At 42.2% G+C, this 25,043-nt stretch overlaps 1 protein-coding gene across 4 annotated transcripts in view; it reads left to right on the top strand.

Moving 5' to 3' along the window:
- The first annotated feature begins 9,609 nt into the window (after positions 1 to 9,609).
- The window catches only part of sptan1 (spectrin alpha, non-erythrocytic 1), a 135,943-nt gene continuing 120,509 nt past the window's right edge, over positions 9,610 to 25,043 (top strand). For all 4 annotated transcript variants that reach the window (XM_068012118.1, XM_068012115.1, XM_068012117.1 and 1 more), the window contains exons 1-2: positions 9,610 to 9,693; positions 24,343 to 24,419. In XM_068012118.1, the coding sequence (XP_067868219.1) occupies positions 24,346 to 24,419 (74 nt within the window). In that variant the 5' untranslated portion in view covers positions 9,610 to 9,693; positions 24,343 to 24,345. The remainder of the gene's footprint in view (positions 9,694 to 24,342; positions 24,420 to 25,043) is intronic.

Below are 25,043 nucleotides of genomic sequence, written 5' to 3'. Positions count from 1 at the left end.
GGCTTTTTCTGCCTAGCCCTGCAAAGTTCTCCTTTTCCAATGTTTATCTACTTAGCTTTGAAAGTTACTATTTGAATCTGCTTCCACTGCCCTTTAAGGCAGTGCATTCCAGATCAACATTTGGAATAGTAGGGCAGTAGTTTTCCAACTTTTCTGTATGACGTAACCCTATTCTATCTTCCAAAAGACTATCAGCCACCCAAAGGAAAATACTGCAGTAACTGTACAGAATTTAAAAAAAATCAGTGCCCAGTATCATACATAACATGGAAGCAGATAAACTAATTCAGAAAAATCTAGAACCATGATGACTGGCAGGCCAATTTGAAAACCTATGAACAGTGGAAGGAAAAAAACCATTGATACATTCATGATCCAGTTATGTTATGTGGACTTGTATGGAGCATAAACACTGGCCGAGAACTGGGGACAATGTCTTCATCTGCCTAGGCCCTAAGCTCTGGAATTTTCTCCCTAAACTCCTTTGTGTCTTCCCTCCTTTTTAAGATGCTCCTAAAAACAAGCTTTTGGTCACCTGTCCTAATATGTGGCTTATGTCAACTTTGGTAGTGCTCCTGTGAAGCAATTGGGACATTTTACTATGCTAAAGGCATAATAGTGCAGGATATTGTTTTGTCAAATAGCTTGTTTCTGTGCTGTAAAATTCTACTTCTACATTGCTGGGTTTTTATAGCTTGGCCTGACAGCAACAGACTCAGTCCTGAACAGAGCAATCCACTGGTTCGTATGAGTCTGCTGAAACAAATGTAGGTAGTGACGCAGCATTCTGAACTGATGTACTGTGAAGTGATGCAAGTGTGGATTTGATGCCCCTTCTCAGCAAATTCTAATCTTAAGGTGGGGAAGTGTATCTAAATTCTATCTTTGGCAGAGAGCTGAGAGCAAGCTATTTAACCTACGCTTTCAGCTGAGGATTAATGCAGGGCATATGAAAGTCGAAGAGGGAAGAAAGAGGTTACAGCATATTTTCAGTTTTTAAACACCCAGCATTGCTACCGTTTGGCTATTCTGAGCATGTTGTAAACTGGGCTGTACTAATTTGAAGATGCACAATCTGGTTTGTACATGGTTGTTTAATAGCCTAAACTAGCCATGAAAGGGTAATCTAGGGGAAAATGATTGAGAAATTCTTAGCGCAGACTGATAGTCCCTAGAAGTATAAAAAAAAATGGATGAGGACTTTAATAACTGACACTCATTCTTGATAGCACAGTCAAGTAGCGAGACGGGGAAACTAGGGGGTGGGGGGCAGCGGGGATAAAAGCACAAGTTAAAATCACGATTTCATTTTCTTTTTGTCTCGGATACATACGGTCTCTACCAAAACTGCACAAAGAGAATCAGATTTGGTAACCATAGCTTTATCCTAACGCCAGCACCATAAAAGAGTGCTGAGTAAATCATTGAACAACTACCAAATGAGCGATTGAAATGTAAACTGTATTTCCCAAAATCGGTGGCTTGTGGGAGGGGAGCAGAGATATTATGGCCTCTGCAGCTATTTGGTGCAGTGTGCACAATCCACAGGGGAGGAGGATTATGTTTAGGCGTAAATTCTTCAAGCACTGCGTATACTCAGCTCCATTTAAAGGGGAAATACACTTGACTGGTCACTTATTTCTGAATGTTTATCAATGTCTTATCAGTTGTCACTTAGTTCTATTCTGCTTTTAAACTATTAAAGGCAGCCGGGAGTAACAGCTTAAGGTAACAAGCAACTGAAAGTAATTTTGATGCAGAAATTTAGTTAAAATCCTTTTGTCATCCCTCCTTTCCCATGACGCCTTGTCTGAAAGACCATTTTTCCTGTGTCCAGCTGGACAGTAAGTGCTTGCATTCGCAAGATTCTGCAAATTCAGTGGCAGGACAGGCGCTCCAATATCATTGTCCTCTCTGAGGCCAACATCCCCAGCATTGAGACTCTGGTTATGGCTAGTCAGTTACACTGAGCGGGCCACATCGCTTGCCTGACACAAGACTCCCAAAACAAGCTTTCTACTACAAACTCTGTCACGGCAAGACGCTACCAGGAGGGCAGAGGAAACGCTACAAGGATGTCCTTAAAGCCTCCCTGAACAAGATGTGACATCTCCACCGATTCGTGGGAATCTCTTGCCTGGGACCGCCCAAAATGGAGAAGCATCCACAACGGTGCCAGCCAGTTCGAACAACGTCAACATGCCCAGGCAGCGACCAAGTGCAAACAGCGAAGGAGCATTTGGAATTTCGAGAATCCCATTCACTGGCCTCACCAAACACCATCTGCCCCACCTGTGGCAGAGTGTGCAGATCCAGAATTCGACTGTTCAGTCACCTAAAGACCCACAACCCTGGAGTGGAAGAAAGTCATGCTCGTTCCTGAGGGACTGTCTAAGAAGAAGAAGTGCTTTCAGATATTTTAAGAGTTGGGGTGGAGGGTGGGAGGTGAGTGGCATTGAATGGATTTGGCCTTGTCTTCCTGTAAAGCACCCTGGGTGCTTCATTAGAGCTGTTATAGATAAATGTAAGATGTTCATCCTACATCCATGCATCCGCACATTCCAGAAAAGGTCCTAACCAGCAAACAGGAGTGGGGATTTTGGCTGATTTCTCCCCTTCCCATTCCTATCTTATGGGCACTGCAGTCAGTTGAAATTTCCTGACCGTCACTCCCATCAAGATCAACCCTTTTCAACAATCAAAACTTGGGCCTTCCTGATCAGCGTAGGCAACTTGCACAGTGAGCAGCACAGTGAGCATTACACTCACCATTAACTGTTCAGGTAACTACACTTTCCCCTTTGAATGTAGGTAAGCACGTGAGGATGAAAGGAATAGAAGGTTAACACAGATAAGCTGAGGGGAAGAGTGTTGGGAAAAAGCTTGTGTGGAGCATAAACATAGGCATAGACTAGTTAGGCTGAATGGCCTGTTTCTGTGCCAAAGTCTCAAGAGAGCTTTATACCACCATATTTTCAGCTGTATTTCTTTGTAAGTGTATAGTTTTTGACCCAAATTATATAGTTCACTGCCACATATGGTTATTTTCACTAAATATTTTACTTCTACCAAATACAGACAGTTAACCGTTTATTATTTAATAACCAAACCAGGTCAAACATGGACAAGGTAACCTCCTACTGATTACCACCTACCGCCCTCCCTCAGCTGATGACTCAGTACTCCTCCATGTTGAACACCACTTGGAGGAAGCACTGAGGGTGGCAAGGGCACAAAATGTACTCTGGATGGGGGACTTCAATGTCCATCACCAAGAATGGCTCAGTAGCACCACTACTGACCGAGCTGGCCGAGTCCTAAAGGACATAGCTGCTAGACTGGATCTGCGGCAGGTGGTGGGGGAACCAACACGAGGGAAAAACATACTTGACCTCATCCTCACCAATCTGCCTGCTGCAGATGCTTCTGTCCATGACTGTATTGGTAGGAGTGACCACCGCACAGTCCTTGTGGAGATGAAGTCCCGCCTTCACATTGAGGATACTGTCCATCCTGTTGTGTGGCACTATCACCATGCTAAATGGGATAGATTTCAAACAGATCGAGCAATGCAAAACTGGGCATCCATGAGGTGCTGTGGGCCATCAGCAGCAGCAGAATTGTACTCAGCCACAATCTGTAACCTCATGGCCCAGCATATCCCCCACTCTACCATTACCATCAAGCCAGGAGACCAACCCTAGTTCAATGAAGAGTGCAGGAGGGCATGCCAGGAGCAGCACCAGGCATACCTCAAAATGAGGTGTCAACCTGGTGAAGCTACAACACAGGACTATCTGCGTGCCAAACTGCGTAAGCAACATGCGATAGACAGAGTTAAGCGATCCCATAAACAACAGATCAGATCCAAGCTCTGCAGTCCTGCCACATCCAGCCGTGAATGGTGGTGGACAATTAAACAACTAACTGGAGGAGGTGGCTCCACAAATATCCCCATCCTCAATGATGGGGGAGCCCAGCACATTAGTGCGAAAGGTAAGGCTGAAGCATTTGCAACAATCTTCAGCCAGAAGTGCCGAGTTGATGATCCATCTCAGCCTCCTCCTGAAGTCCCCAGCATCACACATGCCAGACTTCAGCCAATTCGATTCACTCTGCGTGATATCAAGAAACAACTGAAGGCACTGTACACTGCAAAAGCTATGGGTCCTGACAATATTCCGGCAATAGTACCGAAGACCTGTGCTCCAGAACTTGCCGCGCCCCTAGCCAAGCTGCTCCAGTACAGCTACAACACTGGCATCTACCCTGCAATGTGAAAAATTGCCCAGGTATGTTCTGTACACAAAAAGCAAGACAAATCCAACCCGGCCAATTACAGCCCCATCAGCCTACTCTCTATCATCAGTAGAGTGATGGAAGGTGTCATCAACAGTGCCATCAAGCGCCACTTGCTTAGCAATGACCAGTGACGGTCAGTTTGGGTTCCGCCAGGGCCACTCAGCTCCTGACCTCATTACAGCCTTGGTTCAAACATGGACAAAAGGGCTGAACTCAAGAGGTGAGGTGAGAGTGACTGCCCTTGACATCAAGGCAGCATTTGACCGAGTATGGCATCAAGGAGCCCTAGCAAAACTGTCAATGGGAATCAGGGGGAAGCCCTCTGCTGGCTGGAGTCATACCTAGCGCAAAGGAAGATGGTTGTGGTTGTTGGAAGTCAATCATCTGAGCTCCAGGACATCACTGCAGGAGTTCCTCAGGGTAGTGTCCTAGGCCCAACCATCTTCAGCTGCTTCATCAATGACCTTCCTTCAATCATAAGGTCAGAAGTGGGGATGTTCGCGGATGATTGCACAATGTTCAGCACCATCTGTGACTCCTCAGATACTGAAGCAGTCTGTGTAGAAATGCAGCAAGACCTGGACAATATCCAGGCTTGGGCTGATAAGTGGCAAGTAACATTCGCGCCACACAAGTGCCAGGTAATGACCATCTCCAACAAGAGAGAATCTAACCATCTCCCCTTGACATTCAGCGGCATTACCATCGCTGAATCCCCCACTATCAACATCTTGGGGGGTTACCATTGACCAGAATAGGGGCAGCACAGTGGCGCAGTGATTAGCACCGCAGCCTCACAGCTCCAGCGACCCAGGTTCAATTCTGGGTACTGTCTGTGTGGAGTTTGCAAGTTCTCCCTGTGACTGCATGGGTTTCCTCCGGGTGCTCCGGTTTCCTCCCACATGCCAAAGACTAGCAGGTTGATAGGTTAATTGGCCATTATAAATTGCCCCTAGTATAGGTAGGTGGTAGGGAAATATAGGGACAGGTGGGGATGTGGTAGGAATATGGGATTAGTGTAGGATTAGTATAAATGGGTGGTTGATGGTCGGCACAGACTCGGTGGGCCAAAGGGCCTGTTTCAATGCTGTATTTCTAAACTAAACTAAACAGAAAGTGAACTGGAGTAGCCATATAAATACCGTGGCTACAAGAGCAGGTCAGAGGCTAGGAATCCTGAGGTGTGTAACTCACCTCTTGACTGCCCAAAGCCTGTCCACCATCTACAAGGCACAAGTCAGAAGTGTGATGGAATACTCTCCACTTGCCTGGATGGGTGCCGCTCCAACAACACTCAAGAAGCTCGACACCATCCAGAACAAAGCAGCCCACTTGATTGGCATCCCATCTACAAAATTCACTCCCTCCACCACCGACGAACAGTGGCAGCAGTGTGTACCATCTACAAGATGCACTGCAGCAATGCACCAAGGCTCCTTAGACAGCACCTTCCAAACCCGCGACCTCTACCAACTAGAAGGACAAGGGCAGCAAATGCAAGGGAACACCACCACCTGCAAGTTCGCCTTCAAGTCACACACCATCCTGACTTGGAACTATATCGCCGTTCCTTCACTGTCGCTGGGTCAAAATCCTGGAACTCCCTTCCTAACAGCACTGTGGGTATACCTACCCCAAATGGACTGCAGCGGTTCAAGAAGGCAGCTCACCACCACCTTCTCAAGGGCAATTAGGGATGGGCAATAAATGCTGGCCTGGCCAGCGTCGCCCACATCCCATGAATGAATTAAAAAAAACATTTGTGTCAGCTGTTGCTCTGTGATATGACTATTGCCTTTGAGTTCTGAGGTTATGGGCTCAGGGCTAACTCCAGAAGTTTGGGCACATAATCAAGACCGATGTCCATGTGCAGTACTGTAGGAGTGTTGCATTGTGGTATTTTGGATGAGATGTTAAACGCTCAGTCCGCAAGCAGGACCCTGAGGTTCCGGTTGCTGGCCATTTTAACACTCCCCACTGCTCTCATGCTCACATCTCTATCCTGGGCTTGCTGCAGTGTTCCAGTGAACATCAACGCAAGCCTGAAATTTGCATCTCATTTACCGATTAGGCACACTACAGCCTGCCAGACTGAACATTGAGCTCAATAATTTCAGAGCATGACGGGCCCCCCATTTTACTTTTATTTTTAGTTAATTTTTCTTTTATTCCTTTTTACATTTTTTACAATTTTTTTTTGTTTATTTACTTTGTTCAGTTTGCTTACCCACTGTTTTTTTTCATGTTTGTTCTTGCTGCTGTTCAATCTTCAGTCTATTAACACCCTATCTGTACTAATGCTTTGTCTTTCAACACACCATTAACATATTGTTTGCCTTTGCTCAATGACCTTTTGGTCAGCTGTGTGGCCTTGTCCAATCTACACCTTCTCCTTTGTTATCTCTTGCCCCACCCCCGCCTTACTTGCTTATAACCTTTTACATTTCTAATATTTGCCAGTTTTGAAGAAGGGTCACTGACCCGAAACGTTAACTCTGCTTCTCTTTCCACAGATGTTGCCAGACCTGCTGAGTGGTTCCTGCATTTCTTGTTTTTATTTCAGATTTCCAGCATCCGCAGTATTCTGCTTTTATGTTAAACGGGGGTCTGGCTTCCTGTTCAGGTGCACACAAAAATTTGCATGGCACTTGTTGAAGAACAGGAGAGTTCTCCCAGGTTGTTGGCCAATATTTATTCCTCAACCCAATTGGAGATGCTGTCTTTCAGATGAGACATTAACCTGATTTCCGTTTTCCTTCTCAGGTGAATGTAAAAGATACCATGGCACTATTTTAAAGAAGAGCAGGGAAGATATCCCTGGTTTCCTGGCCAAAATTTATTCAATTTGGGGGAGTGTGTAGTTGTGATAGGAGCAAACTATGTTACATCCTCATCAGCCAATTTCAAAGAGTTGAAAAACTAGCAGCAAATGGAACTTTTCCTCAAACTAGTGGAATTCCCCCTAGGATTTCCTTGTTCATAATGTGTTTAGCCAGAAGAAGATTTGCCTGTATACAACCCAATGTTGGAAGTGTTGTCACGTTGTGTGACATTTATTACAACAAGCAGAACGTTAGGTGCCTCATAGACCTAATCTAACTAAGTGTTGGTGAGATAAGTGAAGAAGGGTCACTGAACCGAAACGTTAACTCTGCTTCTCTCTCCACAGATGCTGCCAGACCTGCTGAGTATTTCCAGCATTTCTTGTTTTTATTTCTGATTTCCAGCATCCGCAGTATTTTGCTTTTATTTAAGTGTTGGTGAGACCAGTTTTGGCACAATTGTGTCATTAATTAGAAAATAAGAAACTGAATGGAGTCAAAGAGCAAAGTGATCTAGGGATACATTTTTTTCATTCATTCATGGGATGTGGGCATCACTGGCCAGGCCAGCATTTATTGCCCATCCCTAATTGCCCTTGAGAAGGTGGTGGTGAGCTGCCTTCTTGAACTGCTGCAGTCCATTTGGGGTAAGTATACCCACAGTACTGTTAGGAAGGGAGTTCCAGGATTTTGACCCAGCGACAGTGAAGGAACGGCGATATAGTTCCAAGTCAGGATGGTGTGTGACTTGGAGGGGAACTTGCAGGTGGTGGTGTTCCCATGTATTTTCTGCCCTTGTCCTTCTAGTTGGTAGAGGTCGCGGGTTTGGAAGGTGCTGTCTAAGGAGCCTTGGTGCATTGCTACAGTGCATCTTGTAGATGGTACACACTGCTGCCACTGTGTGTCGGTGGTGGAGGGACTGAATTTTGTAGATGGGGTGCCAATCAAGCGGGCTGCTTTGTTCTGGATGGTGTCGAGCTTCTTGAGTGTTGTTGGAGCTGCACCCATCCTGGCAAGTGGAGAGTATTCCATCACACCCCTGACTTGTGCCTTGTAGATGGTGGACAGGCTTTGGGGAGTCAGGAGGTGAGTTACTTGCCTCAGGATTCCTAGCCTCTGACCTGCTCTTGTAGCCACGGTATTTATATGGCTACTCCAGTTCAGTTTCTGGTCATTGGTAGCCCTTAGGATGTTGATAGTGGGGGATTCAGCGATGGTAATGCCATTGAATGTCAAGGGGAGACGGTTAGATTCTCTCTTGTTGGAGATGGTCATTGCCTGGCACTTGTGTGGCGCGAATGTTACTGGTGAACAAACCATAATCATAGAATCATAGAATGGTTACAGCCCAGATGAAGGCCATTCAGCCTGTCAGGTCTGTGCCAGCTCTCTGCAAGAGCAAACTTTGAGGGGGCACCATTAAAAGCAGCATCACAGGTCAGCTGCGATCACTAAAAGGGATTATCTTAACATCATGTGCTGTTTGTGGGGTCTTACTGTGCCCAAATTAGCTGCTGCCTTTCCTGCATTACAATCGGGACTGCACTTCAAAAGTACCTCATTGCCTGTAAAACACTTTGGAATGTACTGAGGTCGTGAATGTAAGAACGTAGAAAATAGGAGCCCTTGAACCTGCTCGTTCATGGCTGCAATGCCTCAATTCCACTTTCCTGCCCGTTCCAAATTTCTATTGGATCCCTGAGAAACCAAAAATTTGCCTATCTCAGCCTTGAATATACTCTGATGTAGACAATTCCAAAGGTTCACAATCCTGGAGTGAAGGAATTTCTCCTCATCTCAGTCCTAAATGATCGGCCCCTTATCCTGAGACTGTGTTCCCTGTTTTAGATTCCCCAGACTGGGGAGACAATATCTGAGTGTCCACCCTGTCAAGCCCCTTTAGAATCTTGTATGTTTCAATGAGGATTACCTCTCATCCTTCTAAACTCGAGAGTATGAGCCCAATTTACCCAGCCTCTTATCATAGTACAACCCTCTTTCCAACCCAACCTTTCCCAGGTTGTCACTGGGTCAATATCCGAGACTTTCCCACCATCACCTCAAAACCTGCAAGAGTTTAAGAAGTTCCATCAACTTTCTTGGCAATAAATATAACCTTGCCAGTGTCATCCACATCCCTAGAACACATAAAAACTAAAGCATCAAAAGGCAGCACGTGGAATGAGTTATTTTGAAGAGCAATTAATGTAAGCAAAAGGATGTTATGGCAGCAGCCATGCAAGCTGTTGGTGGGGCTGCCGAAGTGGCTTCCTGGGAGATCGACGGAGTTTTCCGAAACGGCTTAGGGCCGAACGCCCGAAGCCATTTGATCACCAGTGTCGGGAATTGCCGAAGCTGGTGTCGCCCCACCCCCACCCCCACCCTACCGAGGCCCGGAACTTGCCGAAGTTGCTGTTGCATCCGAACGACGGAAGTTGCCGAAGCTGTTCGGGTCCGTTCGTTTCCTTGCTGCAGAACGGTGACATCACCGCAGCGACCGGTAAAAAAGGCCGGAGCGAGCCCGGGTCGTTCGAGTCTGCAGCGATCACCAAGCCGCCAGTAGTCTCTGGTATGTGATATATTTATCGGGAAATATATTTAACAAGTTGACGAGTGAAAAATCGGCAAATAATCCATGGCAAGGCCGCATTTTTCATTTAAAATAGAACAATTTATTTTTACCTCAGTTTTAATTGTACGTGTATTTTGTTTAAAAAAATATAATAATGACCAAACTGAGGTAAAATATTCAAAAATATGTATATAAATATTTGGTTTTTTTTGGTGGGTATCGTAAAAGGGTTTCTGTTGAGGTCGATTTTGTTTTCGGGCGTTGACGCCTGTCTGAAGAGAGCGGAGGAATTTTTTATGTATGCATTTGGACTGTAATTATACAGTATTTATGATTGTTTTTGTTAACATAAACGTTTAAAAAGAATCAGAAGAACGTAAAATGTTGATATTTCCTCATACGACGCATTGTTATTCTGATATGTACAAAGATACTGGTAGAACACATTTTTTTTTTTAAAATGCTGTCAGATAGAGCTTTTCTCCGGTTTATTTTTTGGTGTTTTCTACCACAATGAACCTTAAAATGGCTGCGGGGGAGGGTTTCCTGCGGCTGTGACCGCAGCAAGGTCAGAGAAAATCATAACTTGGGAGAAAAATATATCTCAATTTTGGGAGGAATCAGTCCAGAGGTTGCTTTGGGCAAGAGCATTAGTCTCTGTCATTCAATGTTGGGTTTTACCCCAGGGAAGGGGAAAATGCATATTGTTTAAAAATACTCTCAAAAATAGGTTGAGAAATGAGGGCAGGTTGAGTGAATGAGGAATGCAGAACGTGACAGTAATAGATAGACTCTGTGAATTACCTGGGGACAAAAAAAAAAGCTGTACAGAAATAGCCAGCTGAAAGGTATTGAAATATTGGCATTTTGTTGACTATATGCATTCATTTTCAAAAACAAGAGAGAAAATTGATAGGCTATTTTTAGAAGATGGGGTGGGGAGGTAGATATCCAAAAGTGCTTTATTAAAATAATGCCATATTGCAGAAAACCAGGATTCAAAACATGGTTAATTTTATTCTATGGTAATTGACATTAGGTTGATGTGAAGACGGTTATTCATTATTATTCCATAGTAACAAGCTGTCAAGGCAATTTTAGCAACTGTTGCAGAACATAATGGTTAATTTTTCTCTGTGATTGGTTTTCTTTACAAACTGCCCCCAGTAACGTGTCCTGTTGGATCTTAAGTCTAGTATTACTGAAGGGAAACAGCTTTATTGTCATAGATCCTTTTGCAAAAATTGAGAACAGAAGGCTGGGAGGGGGGGCTGTGGATAATGAATTACTGTACAAATAATGTTCAAGAGTTGTGAAATTTTCATAGTTGATATACTTTTTTTTGTTAAATTGACTTCTGAATTTTTGTGTTTATTGTTCCAGTCTTTCTTGAATGGCTACATGTGAGGTGAATGCATTTAAATTCAGCTAAGGTTCCCCTTACAGTAAATAATACAATATTTTTTCAAAATGCTTTACATTATGTCACCATTTACTTTGTTCTCCTGGATTTTTTTATTGATTAAGCAAATTGTCATCAGTTTGTCATCCCTATTTATAGAGCTGTTTAAATTAACTAGTTGGAGATTCCACAGTGATCAGTTCTGAATATTATGAATCTAGTTGTTGTAATGCAATCATACCCGAGACCATGAGCCACTAATGTGTTAACCTAATTTTGAAGCATCATAGGTGGGTAGACTACTCTGATTAGATTTGGGAAGTTGTCGAAAATAAGAATGTAGAAGAAAAATAAGAGTTCAAACTGTTTTTTGTTCAATTCAATCATCAACTAGGAGACCTTCAAAAGAATTTGCTTTGCATTAATTAATGAACAAGGAGCACTTTCTTTTTAAAAAGCCGCATGTTCTTTATTAAAAAAAAAATTTCTTTTTTGAGTTGTTGATGCAGCCTGCGTGTAATCTAAAAAATGTTATCTCAAGTATGTAGGGAGGGGAATATTTTATAGTCAGGATGACAGTTACAGATTGTATAACGGTGAAAAGTCCAACTGGTGGTGTGTCAAGAATGTCGGCAGGTGATTATAAAATGCAAATCATAGTGCTGTAGATGTTTTGTCAATTTATGATTTTTAAACATAAAAGCTAATTTAAAAATAATGTACAGCCTATTAATTATGTAGTTTTCTGTTTCAGAATTAATGTCTTCTGCATCAGAATTTGGCACATTTTAACTCTATTTCAAATAATATACTAATATGATGTGGGATAAAGTTTGAAAAAAGCTATCTTGTATTGAAGGGGTTCTAATTGTTGTCTGAGTCCTTTTTTTTAAAAGTAAGAATATGCTTGTAGTCTAGAGTAATAGCTCTAAGATTTGATGAAGACTATAGAAGAAATAGTAGTGGATTAATTAATTGGAAGCTAGAAGCAAATTGTGCAGTAAATGTGTTTGGTATACTGCGTCACTGAAAGATTGTGCAGTGCACAAATGAGGTCAGGGTGGGGTTAGATTTTATTATAGCTCTGGTGGTAGGAAATAATTTTGAATATCCAAATTTTTTTTTCTGTTTATAAAAGCTCATAATGCAGTTTTTAACACCAGAACAACTGAAGAGAATTTTTTTAATGGAAGTACTTTTACTATAAACACATGTTGTACTGGACAGAGTTCATGGGAGAAATCAGAACTGAGCAAATCTATATTCCTAATTCAGATATAGAGGTGTGTGAAATGAGATGTGTCTATTTAAATACCAGTGACAATATTTCAAAATTTGAAGAGGGCAGTTGTTGTATTTTAAAGATGCAGTTCAGAAAGACGAACTCTATATAAAGTTTGGCAATGCAAAATTCGACAATAACTTTATTGGTGCAATATTTGACTTTTCAATAGGATTTGCTTTTGTCTGAATTCCTCTGCCATTATTTAGCATATATTGTATTTATCAAACAGCACCATCCGACATGGCGTCATTCCGCAAAACCAAACTGCAGGTATTGTTTGTGTGAAACATGTGCAGTGTAACTGCCTGCATTTACTTATTGATGTGTACTATATGTTGTAGCAGTAATTTGACTGAGTGCAATATATTGGATGATGCATGGTAGCATGTTTGACATTCACCAGTTTTCTTGATGTGACTGGCATAACTGATTTCATTAGTAATTTGGAACCACACTTTGGTCCCTATTTGCTGTTCGAACTTTCCTTCTGACTGTCTTTCCTTAACTATTTACTATTTGTGGCAGATAAATTCTCCATTGGAATTCGGTCCCCCTTGAGCTTTGGCAGCTGACTAATATATTTTTCAAATGGTCAGTTTCCATGTAACAGCAATGTGTCAGATTTCTTACTTGTAACAGAGTTCAACTTTACCAAAAGGCCTTAAATATGTTCAAAAAAGCTTATCTTTTAGTATGAGTTTCAATTTGTTTCATGTCTTGTGGATAATATAGAAGTTCCATTTAAGAATGAATTAAATTACCTTTTTATATGGAAGCATAGCCCCCACAGTCTAATGTGGCAGTTATTGGCTACTAATTTGTTTTAGCTTTTAGGACAAAAGATGGTCAGCTGGTATGTGTACTACTAATGAAATAAAGAAGGATCTATATTTAATCCTTGGTCTGTGCTGCGATTAAGTATCTCAGGAAAGAAGGGTGATTTAAAAAAAAAAATGGAGGATTTATTATCTCCAAAACATTCTTCTGATTCTGCGATCTGAAATCAATTCAAGGATACAGAACTAGACTGTTCAGTGGTAGTTGACATGGACTGACAGCATTCAGGAACTAAATGTTGTCTCCTGCCATGTAAAATAAATAGGATCACCGTCTGATTTATAGCATGTCATGCTAACTTTTAATCTTATTAGCGAAGGACTTGGACAAAATGCTGTCTACGTATGTGAGAGCAATTTAGTCAGTAGTGGAATATATTCCAGTCCACTGGGGCAGTCCCACACCCACTTGGCTTGATTAGTTTTAAGCTGTTGAGCCAATTTGCATTGTCAGTCTTCAAATTGAACAGTTTTTTAAATTCATATTTTTAATTTTTGAGAAAATATTTTATCACTGTCCTGTAGACAACAAAAGGCAGGTAGATGGTCTCCTCCCAGACTTCTATCCAAAGTTCCAATATTCAGGCCATACACCAAGAAACATGAATTATGATCCAGGCTGGACTGCCTTTTCTGGCTTTTGTTTTTCTTTTCTCCTCCCCTCAGTGGGAGGATGTTGCAGCCCCTGTACAGCTTACCCTTGGTTAACGTGGTTTGAAAAGAATGTGAGCATAATTGGAGAGGGAGATTGTGTCATCGTCCTCCCAACACTCTGTTCCCTTCTCCCTCACTTTCTCCTCTTCTCCTCACCCTTTTGAATTTTCCCCCCAGATCTATTTTTAGGTACTGTTATTATACTTGTGAACTTGATTTGACCTGAAGCAGGGAGGAACCTTAAATCCTTATGGAAGATCTTGTTGCAAGTGTTTTTAATCATTTTAAATAATGAAATTTCATGGAAATGCTATTCTGACCAATATTTGCATCTTATTGAAAATGGCAGAAATTTGCCAGTAACAGGATTATTAGTGGTTTAAGAGAATGGTGTTCACCTTAAGTGTGAAAGTGATACTTTTGAGCAGTGTTGTTCTAAGTGGATTTTTTTCTTTAGCGTGGAAAAAAAGTTGACTACTTTAAGAAGTCTTCGACACGCGGTCACAGGGAGAACTTGCAAACTCCGCACAGGCAGTACCCAGAATTGAACCCGGGTCGCTGGAGCTGTGAGACTGTGGTACTAACCACTGCGCCACTGTGCCGCCCATTATTGCTGTGTCATACCAGTCATTTTAGTGATAAAATGTGATTGTATGGTTTTATCTTTTTCTTCATTCTATTGTCAACCTTAATATAACCGTAATGAAGTCTTCTTTGTGGGAATGAAAAGATTTAAGATTGGAGCAAGATATTAAGGGGAACTGATAATTTCTCCCAATCTACCCTATTTTCTGCTGTTTGGGGAGTCTAGGACTAGGGGACATAACCTAAAAATTTGAACCAGCCCTTTCAGGAGTGAAATTAGGAAACACTTCAACTCTGTTTCACAGATGGCAGTTGATAGATTAATTGTTACTTTTAAATCTGAGATTGATAAGTCTTTGTTAACCAAAGGTATTACGGGATATGGGGTAAAGGCATGGAGTCAGGTTGCAGATCAGGCATGATCTCATTGAATGGTGAAATAAGTTTGAGGGGCTAAATGCTGCCTCCTGTTACAGCATTAATTACAGTATTGTACTGTCACCTATGGGGACTGGGTGGCTCAGTTGGCTACATGGCTAGTGTGTGTGTGGTTCAGAACAACGTCGACAGCGCAGGTTCAATCCCTATTCCGATCTGAGGAAGGCAATGGGAAACCACCTCATATACTCTCTTCCCTGGTCATGCTCATGTCTCCTGGGTGGAGAAAAAGAACAGAGGACCTGCCCTTGGGCAGACCACCATCACGGCATATGCTGGTTATCTGATTCATAGTCATAATAAATTAAAATAACCTTCTGATAATGAGGTTGGGAGAAGTAATTGTATTTTACTAAAATGATTGGTGTATCCTGGCTTTAGCTTTTAGTTGGAGTACTTTTGTAGTGTAATCTTTTTTTTTTATTTCCAAAATATACTTTATTCATAAAAATCTGTAAAAATTACATTGCCAAACAGTTTCCAAACAGCACCAAAAAATACAAATATTGCAAGGGAGATCAGTTTCCTTCAATACTGTCATGAGTTTCTTCCCAACCCTTCCGTTTCACAATTGTCATGTCAATTACAGTTTTACATTTACAGCAATTCAGAATATTAACGATACAGTTCAAGGGGTTTCCCATGGATCCAGCCCCTCAGTCCAGCTTGGTGGGGGAACCTTACACTGTGGTCTTTCCCCATTGAGCCTTTGCTGCGGCTGCCCCAAGCTTTAGTGCGTCCCTCAGCACGTAGTCCTGGACCTTGGAATGTGCCAGTCTGCAACATTCGGTGGTGGACAACTCTTTGCGCTGGAAGACCAGCAAGTTTCGGGCAGACCAAAGGGCGTCTTTCACCGAATTGATGGCCCTCCAGCAGCAGTTGATGTTTGTCTCGGTGTGCGTCCCTGGGAACAGCCCGTAGAGCACAGACTCCTGTGTTACAGAGCTGCTTGGGATGAACCTTGACAAAAACCACTGCATCTCTTTCCACACCTGCTTTGCAAAGGCACATTCCAGGAGGAGGTGGGCGACCGTCTCTTCCCAACGCGGGGGCACTGTGCGGAGGGGGCGAGACTTCGGGTGTGCATGAAGGATCTGACGGGGAGGGCCCTTCTCACCACCAGCCAAGCTACGTCTTGGTGCTTGTTTGAAAGTTCTGGTGATGTGTAATCATGCTGGGTGGAACCTTCTGGCAAGCAGCTGGTTTGTGTTATCAGGCTGGACCAGAATGGAATGGGAGTGGCTGATCTCCACACACTGCATGGTGTAATTTGCTGTTAATGTGTGGTATGCTGCAGTTGTCAACCAATTGGTTGGAATGCAGCATTTATTTGTGATGTGCATCAGCAAGTGGCCTGTTTTGACGTTAAAAGCAGAGGACTGTGTATTTTGGAGACTAGTTTCTGTAACGTTTTAGCTTTATTAAAGGATTATAGGTTCTAGGAAAGCTATTACAATAGCTTTTCATATTTATGGGTAGTGTAAAATGCTTTTTAAAGTTAATACTATATTTTTCAGATATGGGGAGAAAAGATATTTCAGGGCCTTCTGTTGGAACTGTCCTTTAAAGTCCATTTTGTAAAATGTCAGTGTTTCTATACACTACTTTGGAAAGAGGAAGAAAGGAGAGATATGTTTGATGTTGTAGCACTGACAGTGAGCATAATTTGTCATTTCAGCCATCTCTGCTGGGTTTAGCAATGCAGTACAAATCCTGCTTACATCAACTGATAGCAGAAATGCTGACTGGGAGCACTGTAGTGTAACTGTTTAAATACGCAAAACTTGTCCTGTAAAGGGGTTGCAATTTTTGTTTGCAGATATGCAATATAATGTATTCTAAAATAAAAAGAGAAACAAAAAAAAGATACAGTAAAAGCTTTGGTATCTGACACTTTACCAACCAGCAAGCTCTATTATCCTGAATTTCCAAAATCTCCCTAAACAAGTCTTGATTGTAGTAACTGGACATCTCCCAAAGCTTTCCTGGGCCGAGTTTTCCTGAGTGCGGTTGATTGTTCTCAGCATTAGTTAGTGATGCTACCGATAGTTATCTTAGCGTCATAGAGAGATACAGCACTGAAACAGGCCCTTCGGCCCACCGAGTCTGTGCTGACCATCAACCACCCATTTATACTAATCCTACATTAATCCCATATTCCCTACCACATCCCCTCCTACATTAATCCCATATTCCCTACCACATCCCCTCCTACATTAATCCCATATTCCCTACCATTCTCCTACCTACACTAGGGGCAATTTACAATGGCCAATCTTAGTGGCAGTGCAGTTGTGCATCTTCTTGTACTTTGTAATAATTTCTCTTAAAATTAAAACTATTGTAGTGTATTGCCTTGGTAAATACAACTCTTGGTTAACTAGAATTTTTGATTATCTGGCACCTCAGCTTCTACAGTAAATGAATAAGGTAACTTTTAAAATAACATAGCTTATAATGTGATGGTTTTGGAATAACTGGCAGCCTCATCTGCCTCACCCTGATGAGCAAACTTGAGACTGTGGAATTTATTATAAATAATAAATGTTGTGGAACACAGGGCTTAGTGAGAGAGAGGAACTGAAAGAAATCAGTATTAGTAGAGAAATAATGTTGGGGAAATTGATGGGCTTGAAGGCCGATAAGTCCCCAGGGCCTGATGGTATGCGTCCCTGAGTACTTAAGGAAGTGGCCCTAGAAATAGTGGATGCATTGGTGGTCATGTTCCAAGATTCTATAGACTCTGGAACAGTTCCTACACATTGGAGGGTAGCTAATGTAACCTAATTATTTAAAAAGGGAGGTAGAGAGAAAGCAGGGAATTATAGACCAGTCAGCCTGATGTCAGTAGTGGGGGAAATTCTAGAGTCCGTTATCAAAGATTTTATAGCAGAGCACTTGGAGAACAGTGGTAGAATCGGACAGAGTCAGCATGGCTTTACGAAAGGGAAATCATGTTTGACAAATCTACTAGAATTCTTCGAGGATGTAACCAGTAGAGTTGATGAGGGGGAGCCAGTGGATGTGGTTTATTTGGACTTTCAGAAGGCTTTTGACAAAGTCCCACATAAGAGATTAGCATGTAAAATTAAAGCGCATGGGATTGGGGGTAGTGTATTGCGATGGATAGAAAATTGGTTGGTAGACAGGAAACAAAGAGTAGGGATAAATGGGTCTTTTACCGAATGGCAGGCAGTGACTAGTGGGGTACTGCAGGGATCGGTGCTAGGACCCCAGCTATTCACAATATACATTTAATGATTTAGATGAGGGAACTAAATGTAATATCTCCAAATTTGCAGATGACAAAACTGGGTGGGTGGGTGGTGAGTTGTGAAGAGGATGCAGAGAGGCTTCAGGGTGATTTGGACAAGTTGAGTGAGTGGGCTAATGCATGGCAGATGCAATATAATATGGATAAATGTGAGGTTATCCACTTTGGTAGCAAAAACAGGAAGGCAGATTATTATCTGAAGGGCTATAAACAGAGAGGGGAATATGCAACAAGACCTGGGTGTTCTCGTACACCAGTCGCTGAAGGTAAGCATGCAGGTAAGTGAAAAAGGCAAATGGTATGTTGGCGTTCATAGCGAAAGGATTCAAGTACAGAAGCAGGGATGTCTTGCTTCAATTATACAGGGCCTTGGTGAGGCCACACCTGGAATATTGTGTGCAGTTTTGGTCTCTTTATCTGAGGAAGGATGTTCTTGCTATAGAGGGAGTGCAGTGAAGGTTTACCAGACTCATTCCTGGGATGGCAGGACTGACATATGAGGAGAGGTTGAGTCAGTTAGGATTATATTCGCTGGAGTTCAGAAGAGCGAGGGGGGGGGGGGGTGGGGTGGGGGATCTCATAGAAACTTATAAAATTCTAACAGGACTTTGACAGGGTAGATGAAGGAAGGATGTTCCCGATGGTGGGGGAGTCCAGAACCAGGGGTCATAGTCCAAGGATCCGGGGTAAACCTTTCAGGACTGAGGTGTGGAGAAATTTCTTCACCCAGAGAGTGGTGAGCCTGTGGAATTCACTATCACAGAAAGCGGTTGAGGCCAAAACATTGAATGTTTTCAAAAAGGGGTTAGATATAGCTCTTGGGTCTAAAGGGATCAAAGGGTATGGGGCAAAAGCTGGAACAGGCTACTGAGTGGATGGTCAGCCATGATCATAATGAATGGCGGAGCAGGCTCGAAGGGCCAAATGGCCTACTCCTGCTCCTATTTTCTATGTTTCTAAAAACAGAGTGCTGGAAATAAACAGCAGGGCCTGGTAGCATCTGTGGAGAAAGAAACCGAGTTAACATTTCAGGTCTGTGACCTTCCATTTATTTTAGTGGAATTTATTGCTGGCTGTCTCTCAGAACAAGTATACCCAATCTGCAATTTTCCACTTGCTCACATAAGTTATGTGGGGCCATATTTTTGTTTGCGGAGGGAAAACTGCCACAGGATCATTGCATGTAATGTTTGGCAAATGTTGTGACTAGTTCTGGGGGATTGTGAATCCAGTTTGTTGGCTCTTCTGAAAATTAAAAAAAAATATGAAATTGTACTGTCTTTAATCAAATAAGAATAGACTTCTGCGCACAATGACTAATGCTTCTGACTAGGCTTTACTGTATTGAATGGATTCAGATAGAAGATTAAGAACAACAAAGAGGGTTATCTGTTGCAATAGACATTAGGTTAAAAAGTGCTAAACTGCAGAACATGTAAACCAAAATGACAGCCTATTTCTGTATTCTGGAGGGATGGAGACTGCAGTACTAATTTCCATTCATCATGTTTCCTTTTTTAAAAATAGGGATAACATTTGGTACAGTAAATTATAGAATGGTTACAGCACAGATGGAGGCCGTTTGGCCTGTTGCATCCATGCTGGCTCTCTGCAGGAGCAACTCGTCTGGTCCCACTCCCCTACCTTTTCACTGTGGCCCTGCAAATCTTTTCTCTTCATATAATTATCCAATTCTCTTTTGAAGGCCTCGATTTGAAACTGCCTCCACCACACCCTCCGGCAGTGCATTCCAGATCCTAAGCACTTGCTGTGTTTATATAAAAAAAAAATGTTTTTCCTCATGTCGCCATTACTTTTTTTCCTAGTCACCTTAGATCGGTGTCCTCTGGTTCTGGATCCTTCTGCCAATGGGAACAGTTTCTCCGTATCTACTGTGTCCAGACCGCTCATGATTTTGAAAACCTGTATCAAATCGCCTCTTAATCTTTTCCAAGGAGAACAGTCCCAGCTTCACCAGTCTATTCACTTAACTGAAGTTCCTCATTTTTGGAACCATACTTATACATCTTTTCTGCCCCCTTGCTAATGTCTTCACAACCTTCCTGAAGTATGGTGACCAGGAATATCCCTTACTCTACCATTGCCATCAAGCCAGGGGATCAACCCTGGTTCAGTAGAGTGCAGGAGCGTATGCCAGGAGCACAACCGGGTATAATTAAAAATGAAGTGTCAACCTGGTGAAGTTACAACACAAGACTACCTGGATGCCAAACAGCAGAAGCAGCATGCAATAGATAAGCGATCCCACAACCCAACAGATCTGATCAAAGCTCTAGTCGTACCACATCCAGTCGTGAATGGTGGTGGCAATTAAACAACTAACTGGAGAAGGAGGCTCTACAAATATCCCCATCTTTAGTGATGGAGGAGCCCAGCACATCAGTGCAAAAGAAAAGGCTGAGGCATTTGCGACCATCTTCAGCCAGAAGTGCTGAGTGGAGGATCCATCTTGCCTCCTGCTGAGGTTCCCAGCATCACAGATGCCGTCTTCAGCTTAGTCAATTCATTCCACGTGTTATCAAGAAACGGCTGAAGGTACTGGATGCTGCAAAAGCTATGGGTCCTGAAAACATCCTGGCTGTGGTACTGAAGACATGTGCTGCAGAACTAGCTGCGCCCCTAGCCAAGCTGTTCTAGTACAGCTGCAACACTGGTATCTACCCGACAATGTGGAAAATTGCCCAGGTACGTCCTACAAAAAGCAGGACAAATCTAATCTGGCCAGCTACTGCCCCATCAATCTACTCCCCATCATCAGCAAAGTGATGGAAGGTGTCATCGACAGTGTTATCAAGTGCCGCTTAAACAGCAACGACCTGCTCACCGATGCACATTTTGGGTTCTGCCAGGGCCACTCTGCTCCAGACCTCCATTACAGCCATGGTCCAAACATGGACAAAAGAGCTGAACTCAAGGTGAGAGTGATTGTCCTTGATGCCATGTCAGCATTTGAGTGTGGCAGCAAGGAGCCCTAGCCAAATTGAAGTCAGTGGGAATTGGGGAAAACTTTCCACTGGTTGAAGTCATACCCAGCACAAAGGAAGATGGTTGTGGTTGTTGGAGGCCAATTTATCTCTGTCCCAAGACATTGCTGCAGTAGTTTCTCAGGGTAGTCTCCTAGGCCCAATCATCTTCAACTGCTTCATCAATGACCTCCTCTTCCTCATAAGGTCAGAAGTAGGGATTTTCACTACCATTCGCAACTACTCAGATAATGAAGCAGTCAATGTCTATATGCAGCAAGTCCTGGACAACATTCAGACGTGACTGATAAGTGGCAAGTAACATTCACGCCACACAAGTGCCAGGCAATGACCATCTCCAACAAGAGAGAATCTAACCATCTCCCTTGACATTCAACAGCATTACCAGCACTGAATCCCCCACTATCAACATCCTGGGGGGAGTTACCATTGACCAGAAACTGAACTGGAGCAGCCACATAAATACTGTGGCTACAAGAACAGGTCAGAGGCTGGGAATTCTGTGGTGAGTAACTCACACCTGTCTCTCCAAAGCCTGTCCACTATCTACAAGGCACAAGTCAGGAGTGTAATGGAATACACTCCACTTTCCTGGGAATGCGGCTTCAACAACACTCCGGAAGCTCAACACCATCCAGGACAAAGCAGCCTGCTTGATCAGCACCCTATCCACCACCTTTAAACATTCACTCCCTCCACCACCGACGAACTGTGGCAGCAGTGTGTACTATAACCCCTCTGACTAGAAATTGGGCCGTCCAGAATCTAGGGAGTCTCAAACTTTAACTATAAATTCCTTATTGCGGTGTGATTTGCTGTCAGTTAGCAGTGTGCAATGTAAATGCAACCTTAGATACTCCCCTTTGATCTGATCCTTTCACAAAAATAATTTTCCTAGTCTCCCAATTACAGTATTCAAAACTTTTCATATTGGCTGCTGAATTCTACATATTCTTCATGGTTGTGCAGTTTTAGGGGTGGGGAGGAAGCTCAACATGAACACCCCCAACTAAACATAATTATTCTGCTTTGTGGAAGTAGTCGAGATCTACCCATTTTCAGCTTTTCATTCAACTAAGTAGGAGCATTTAATGATGGTTCAGTTACTAGTGAACATTTGTAAGCCTCTGTGAAATGGCTGCACTTACTGATTTTTGCAGTTGTGTCATTGGTTAGCTGGCTGCTTTCGAGTATATTCTTGGGACAAGTATATCTGGAATCTAGAGCCCATCATTCTTAGTCTTGTGAAAGCTGCCATAGGATTTTGAATTTCAAAAGGCTTTTATTTTAATTGCTCTTTTTTTTCAATTTCCTCCCTCCTTTTACTCCTCTCACTGTCTGTTGCTGGGATATAGTTCCATGGGTGCTGGCAGTCCTCCAGTAATTTGCTCATTCTTCGTATGTCAGCCTGGAGGGCGAGTGTTAGCAGGCTACTTAACTGAGAAGGGAGAATAGATTGCAAAGTAGCACAAGATAGAATTGTCAACTATGAGGTAGTTATGTTCTAGCTACTGGTTAGATTTCTTGATTTGGATGCTTAATTATACAAGATTTGCCCTTTGCACTGAGAATTAACTTCGCTCTGCATACTGCTCATGGTTATGGAGAAATCTTGCCTGTGCTAATGATGCTTTCTGTTTGGAAAGGCAAAATAAATCATTGGGGAATGTAACTCCTTGACCATGTCATTTGCAACACACTGGTCATCAGCATATCTGCCTTGCTGACTGCCCTTGGAACATGGGAACGAAGAAGAAAAACTGCAGCAAACTAAAATAAAGCCATGCACTTAATATAAGTTTTAATATAAGTTTAAATGGATTGTTATAAACCAATAATTTTGACATACTATAAACTGAACTGCAGTTATTGAACAACTTTTACCCACCCTCTGCCTTTCCCTTTGGAATTACGGTACTGCTTTTAATTTATTGCCAAATGTTTATTACAGTAAGTTGTGCGCAGCAGTTTTTTTTTCATCAACTTGAATGAGGAAGAAAATAAGCGTTGATTAAAATGATTGTATTTCCAGACTAAAATTAAAATTTATCTAGGACTGAAAGAACACTGGTTAGTTCACAATTTTGGAACAGAAGCTTAAAATTGATGCATAGTCTCAACCACTGTTGAAGCACCCGTTTCTTATTTCTCAACATTTCAGTGTTTTGAGTTATAGTAAAAATATTGTTTTGAAATTTAAGTTTTCTCCCAAAAAATTTGATAATTTTTCGCCAATTTGCCCCCCCAAGACTATAACTGATATATCGAGACTAAAATGGGGGCACAATGTATTCTGAAGACTAATGCAGAGCATTAGCAACTAAAATTAAAATGAACAGTTAATCCTAGGATTAAGACATCACTTGTATGTGTTTTTTTTTTGGTAAGAAAGCTTGTACTGTACTATTGGTGACAGAATGTCAGATACCTTCAGGTGTCACTATTTTCATTACTCTAAGTCACGTCGCCTCTATCACGCCATAGGCGTGTTGTATAATAACAAGTAAGTTTGATCGTGTCTTCAAGTTACCAGTGAATTTGTCTAGGTAATAACAGTGACTATACTTCAAGAATAATTTATTGGTTGCACAGTGCACTGGAATGTTCTGAGATTATGAAAAGTGCTACTTAAATGCAAGTTTATTTGTTCTTTTAAACTATAACTCAGTCTCGCAGTTCTGCTGATGATAAATTCCTTAAGCATTTCTAAGAATGCTTTTAGGACAGCTGTACTAATTTGCTGCCTTGTAGTTTAGAGGCAGGCATTTTTGGTGCTTCAATCGCCAGTGTTGGAAAGTTGGTACCAAAAAGGTCTGAAGTGCATCAGTAATGATTGTCCATATTATAAGGCCTGTTTGCATGTCTGTGTGCTCATTAGCAACATCATGGCCCTGAAGCTTTGTCTACTTATGGAAGATCTTGAATTTCAATGCTTTCTATTTACGAATAATTTATCATAGTTTAAAGACTATGTACTGGCCCTTTTTGATTAGTATCAATATTGCTAGCAGAAATAGCTTTAATTACTGGAGTACAGAATCAAATGTTTAGTTTTAAAATATTAAGATGAATACACTTTATTTAAAATGAACAAGCTTTCTGAGTTAAATGTTTTCATAAGGATCAGTTGGCAATAAATCTAACGTTTGCTTTTATGCCTGTAACAGAAAATGGATTCCAGTGGAGTAAAAGTTCTAGATTCAGCAGATGACATCCAGGAAAGACGTCAGCAGGTGCTAGACAGGTATGAATTTCTTATTTTTACGTTCAGGGAATTGTATAGAGTTGTGGCAGATTGTACTTGAGTGGAAATGTACAATCCTCCAAATTTTAAAAATATTTTTTCATGGAATGTGGGAGTCGCTGGCAAGGCCAGCATTTGTTGCCCATCCCAGATTGCCTTTGACAACTGCGTGGTTTGCTAGCCATTTCAGAGGACAGTTGAGTCAACTACATTGCTGTGGGTCTGGATTCACATGTAGGCCAGACCAGGTAACGATAACAGATTTCCTTCCCTGAAGGACATTAGTGAACTAGATGGGTTTTTACGACAATCGATAGTTTCATGGCATCATTACTGAATCTAGCTTTCAATTCCAGATTTTTATTAATTAAATTCCACCAGCTGCTGTGGTGGGATTTGAAGCTGTGTCCCCAGGGCATTAGCCTGGGTCGCTGGATTACTAGTTCAGTGACTTTACCACTATGCCACCATCTCCCATTATCAACTGTACCACAGGGGTACAGGCCAGAATAGCTGATTAGGACCATGGCCAGAGCTGAGGGGGCCTGGTGACACCACTGCTGCAATTTCAGGCAGGTGGATGCTGAAGGTGCGTCTGAAATGATATGTGCACTTGCCTGAGCC

This window comes from Heterodontus francisci, chromosome 32, assembly GCF_036365525.1.
Source record: "Heterodontus francisci isolate sHetFra1 chromosome 32, sHetFra1.hap1, whole genome shotgun sequence".
Lineage (NCBI taxonomy): Eukaryota > Metazoa > Chordata > Chondrichthyes > Heterodontiformes > Heterodontidae > Heterodontus > Heterodontus francisci.
The sequence above is the reverse complement of the archived record's forward strand: the minus strand, read 5'-3'. Positions and strand labels throughout refer to the sequence as shown.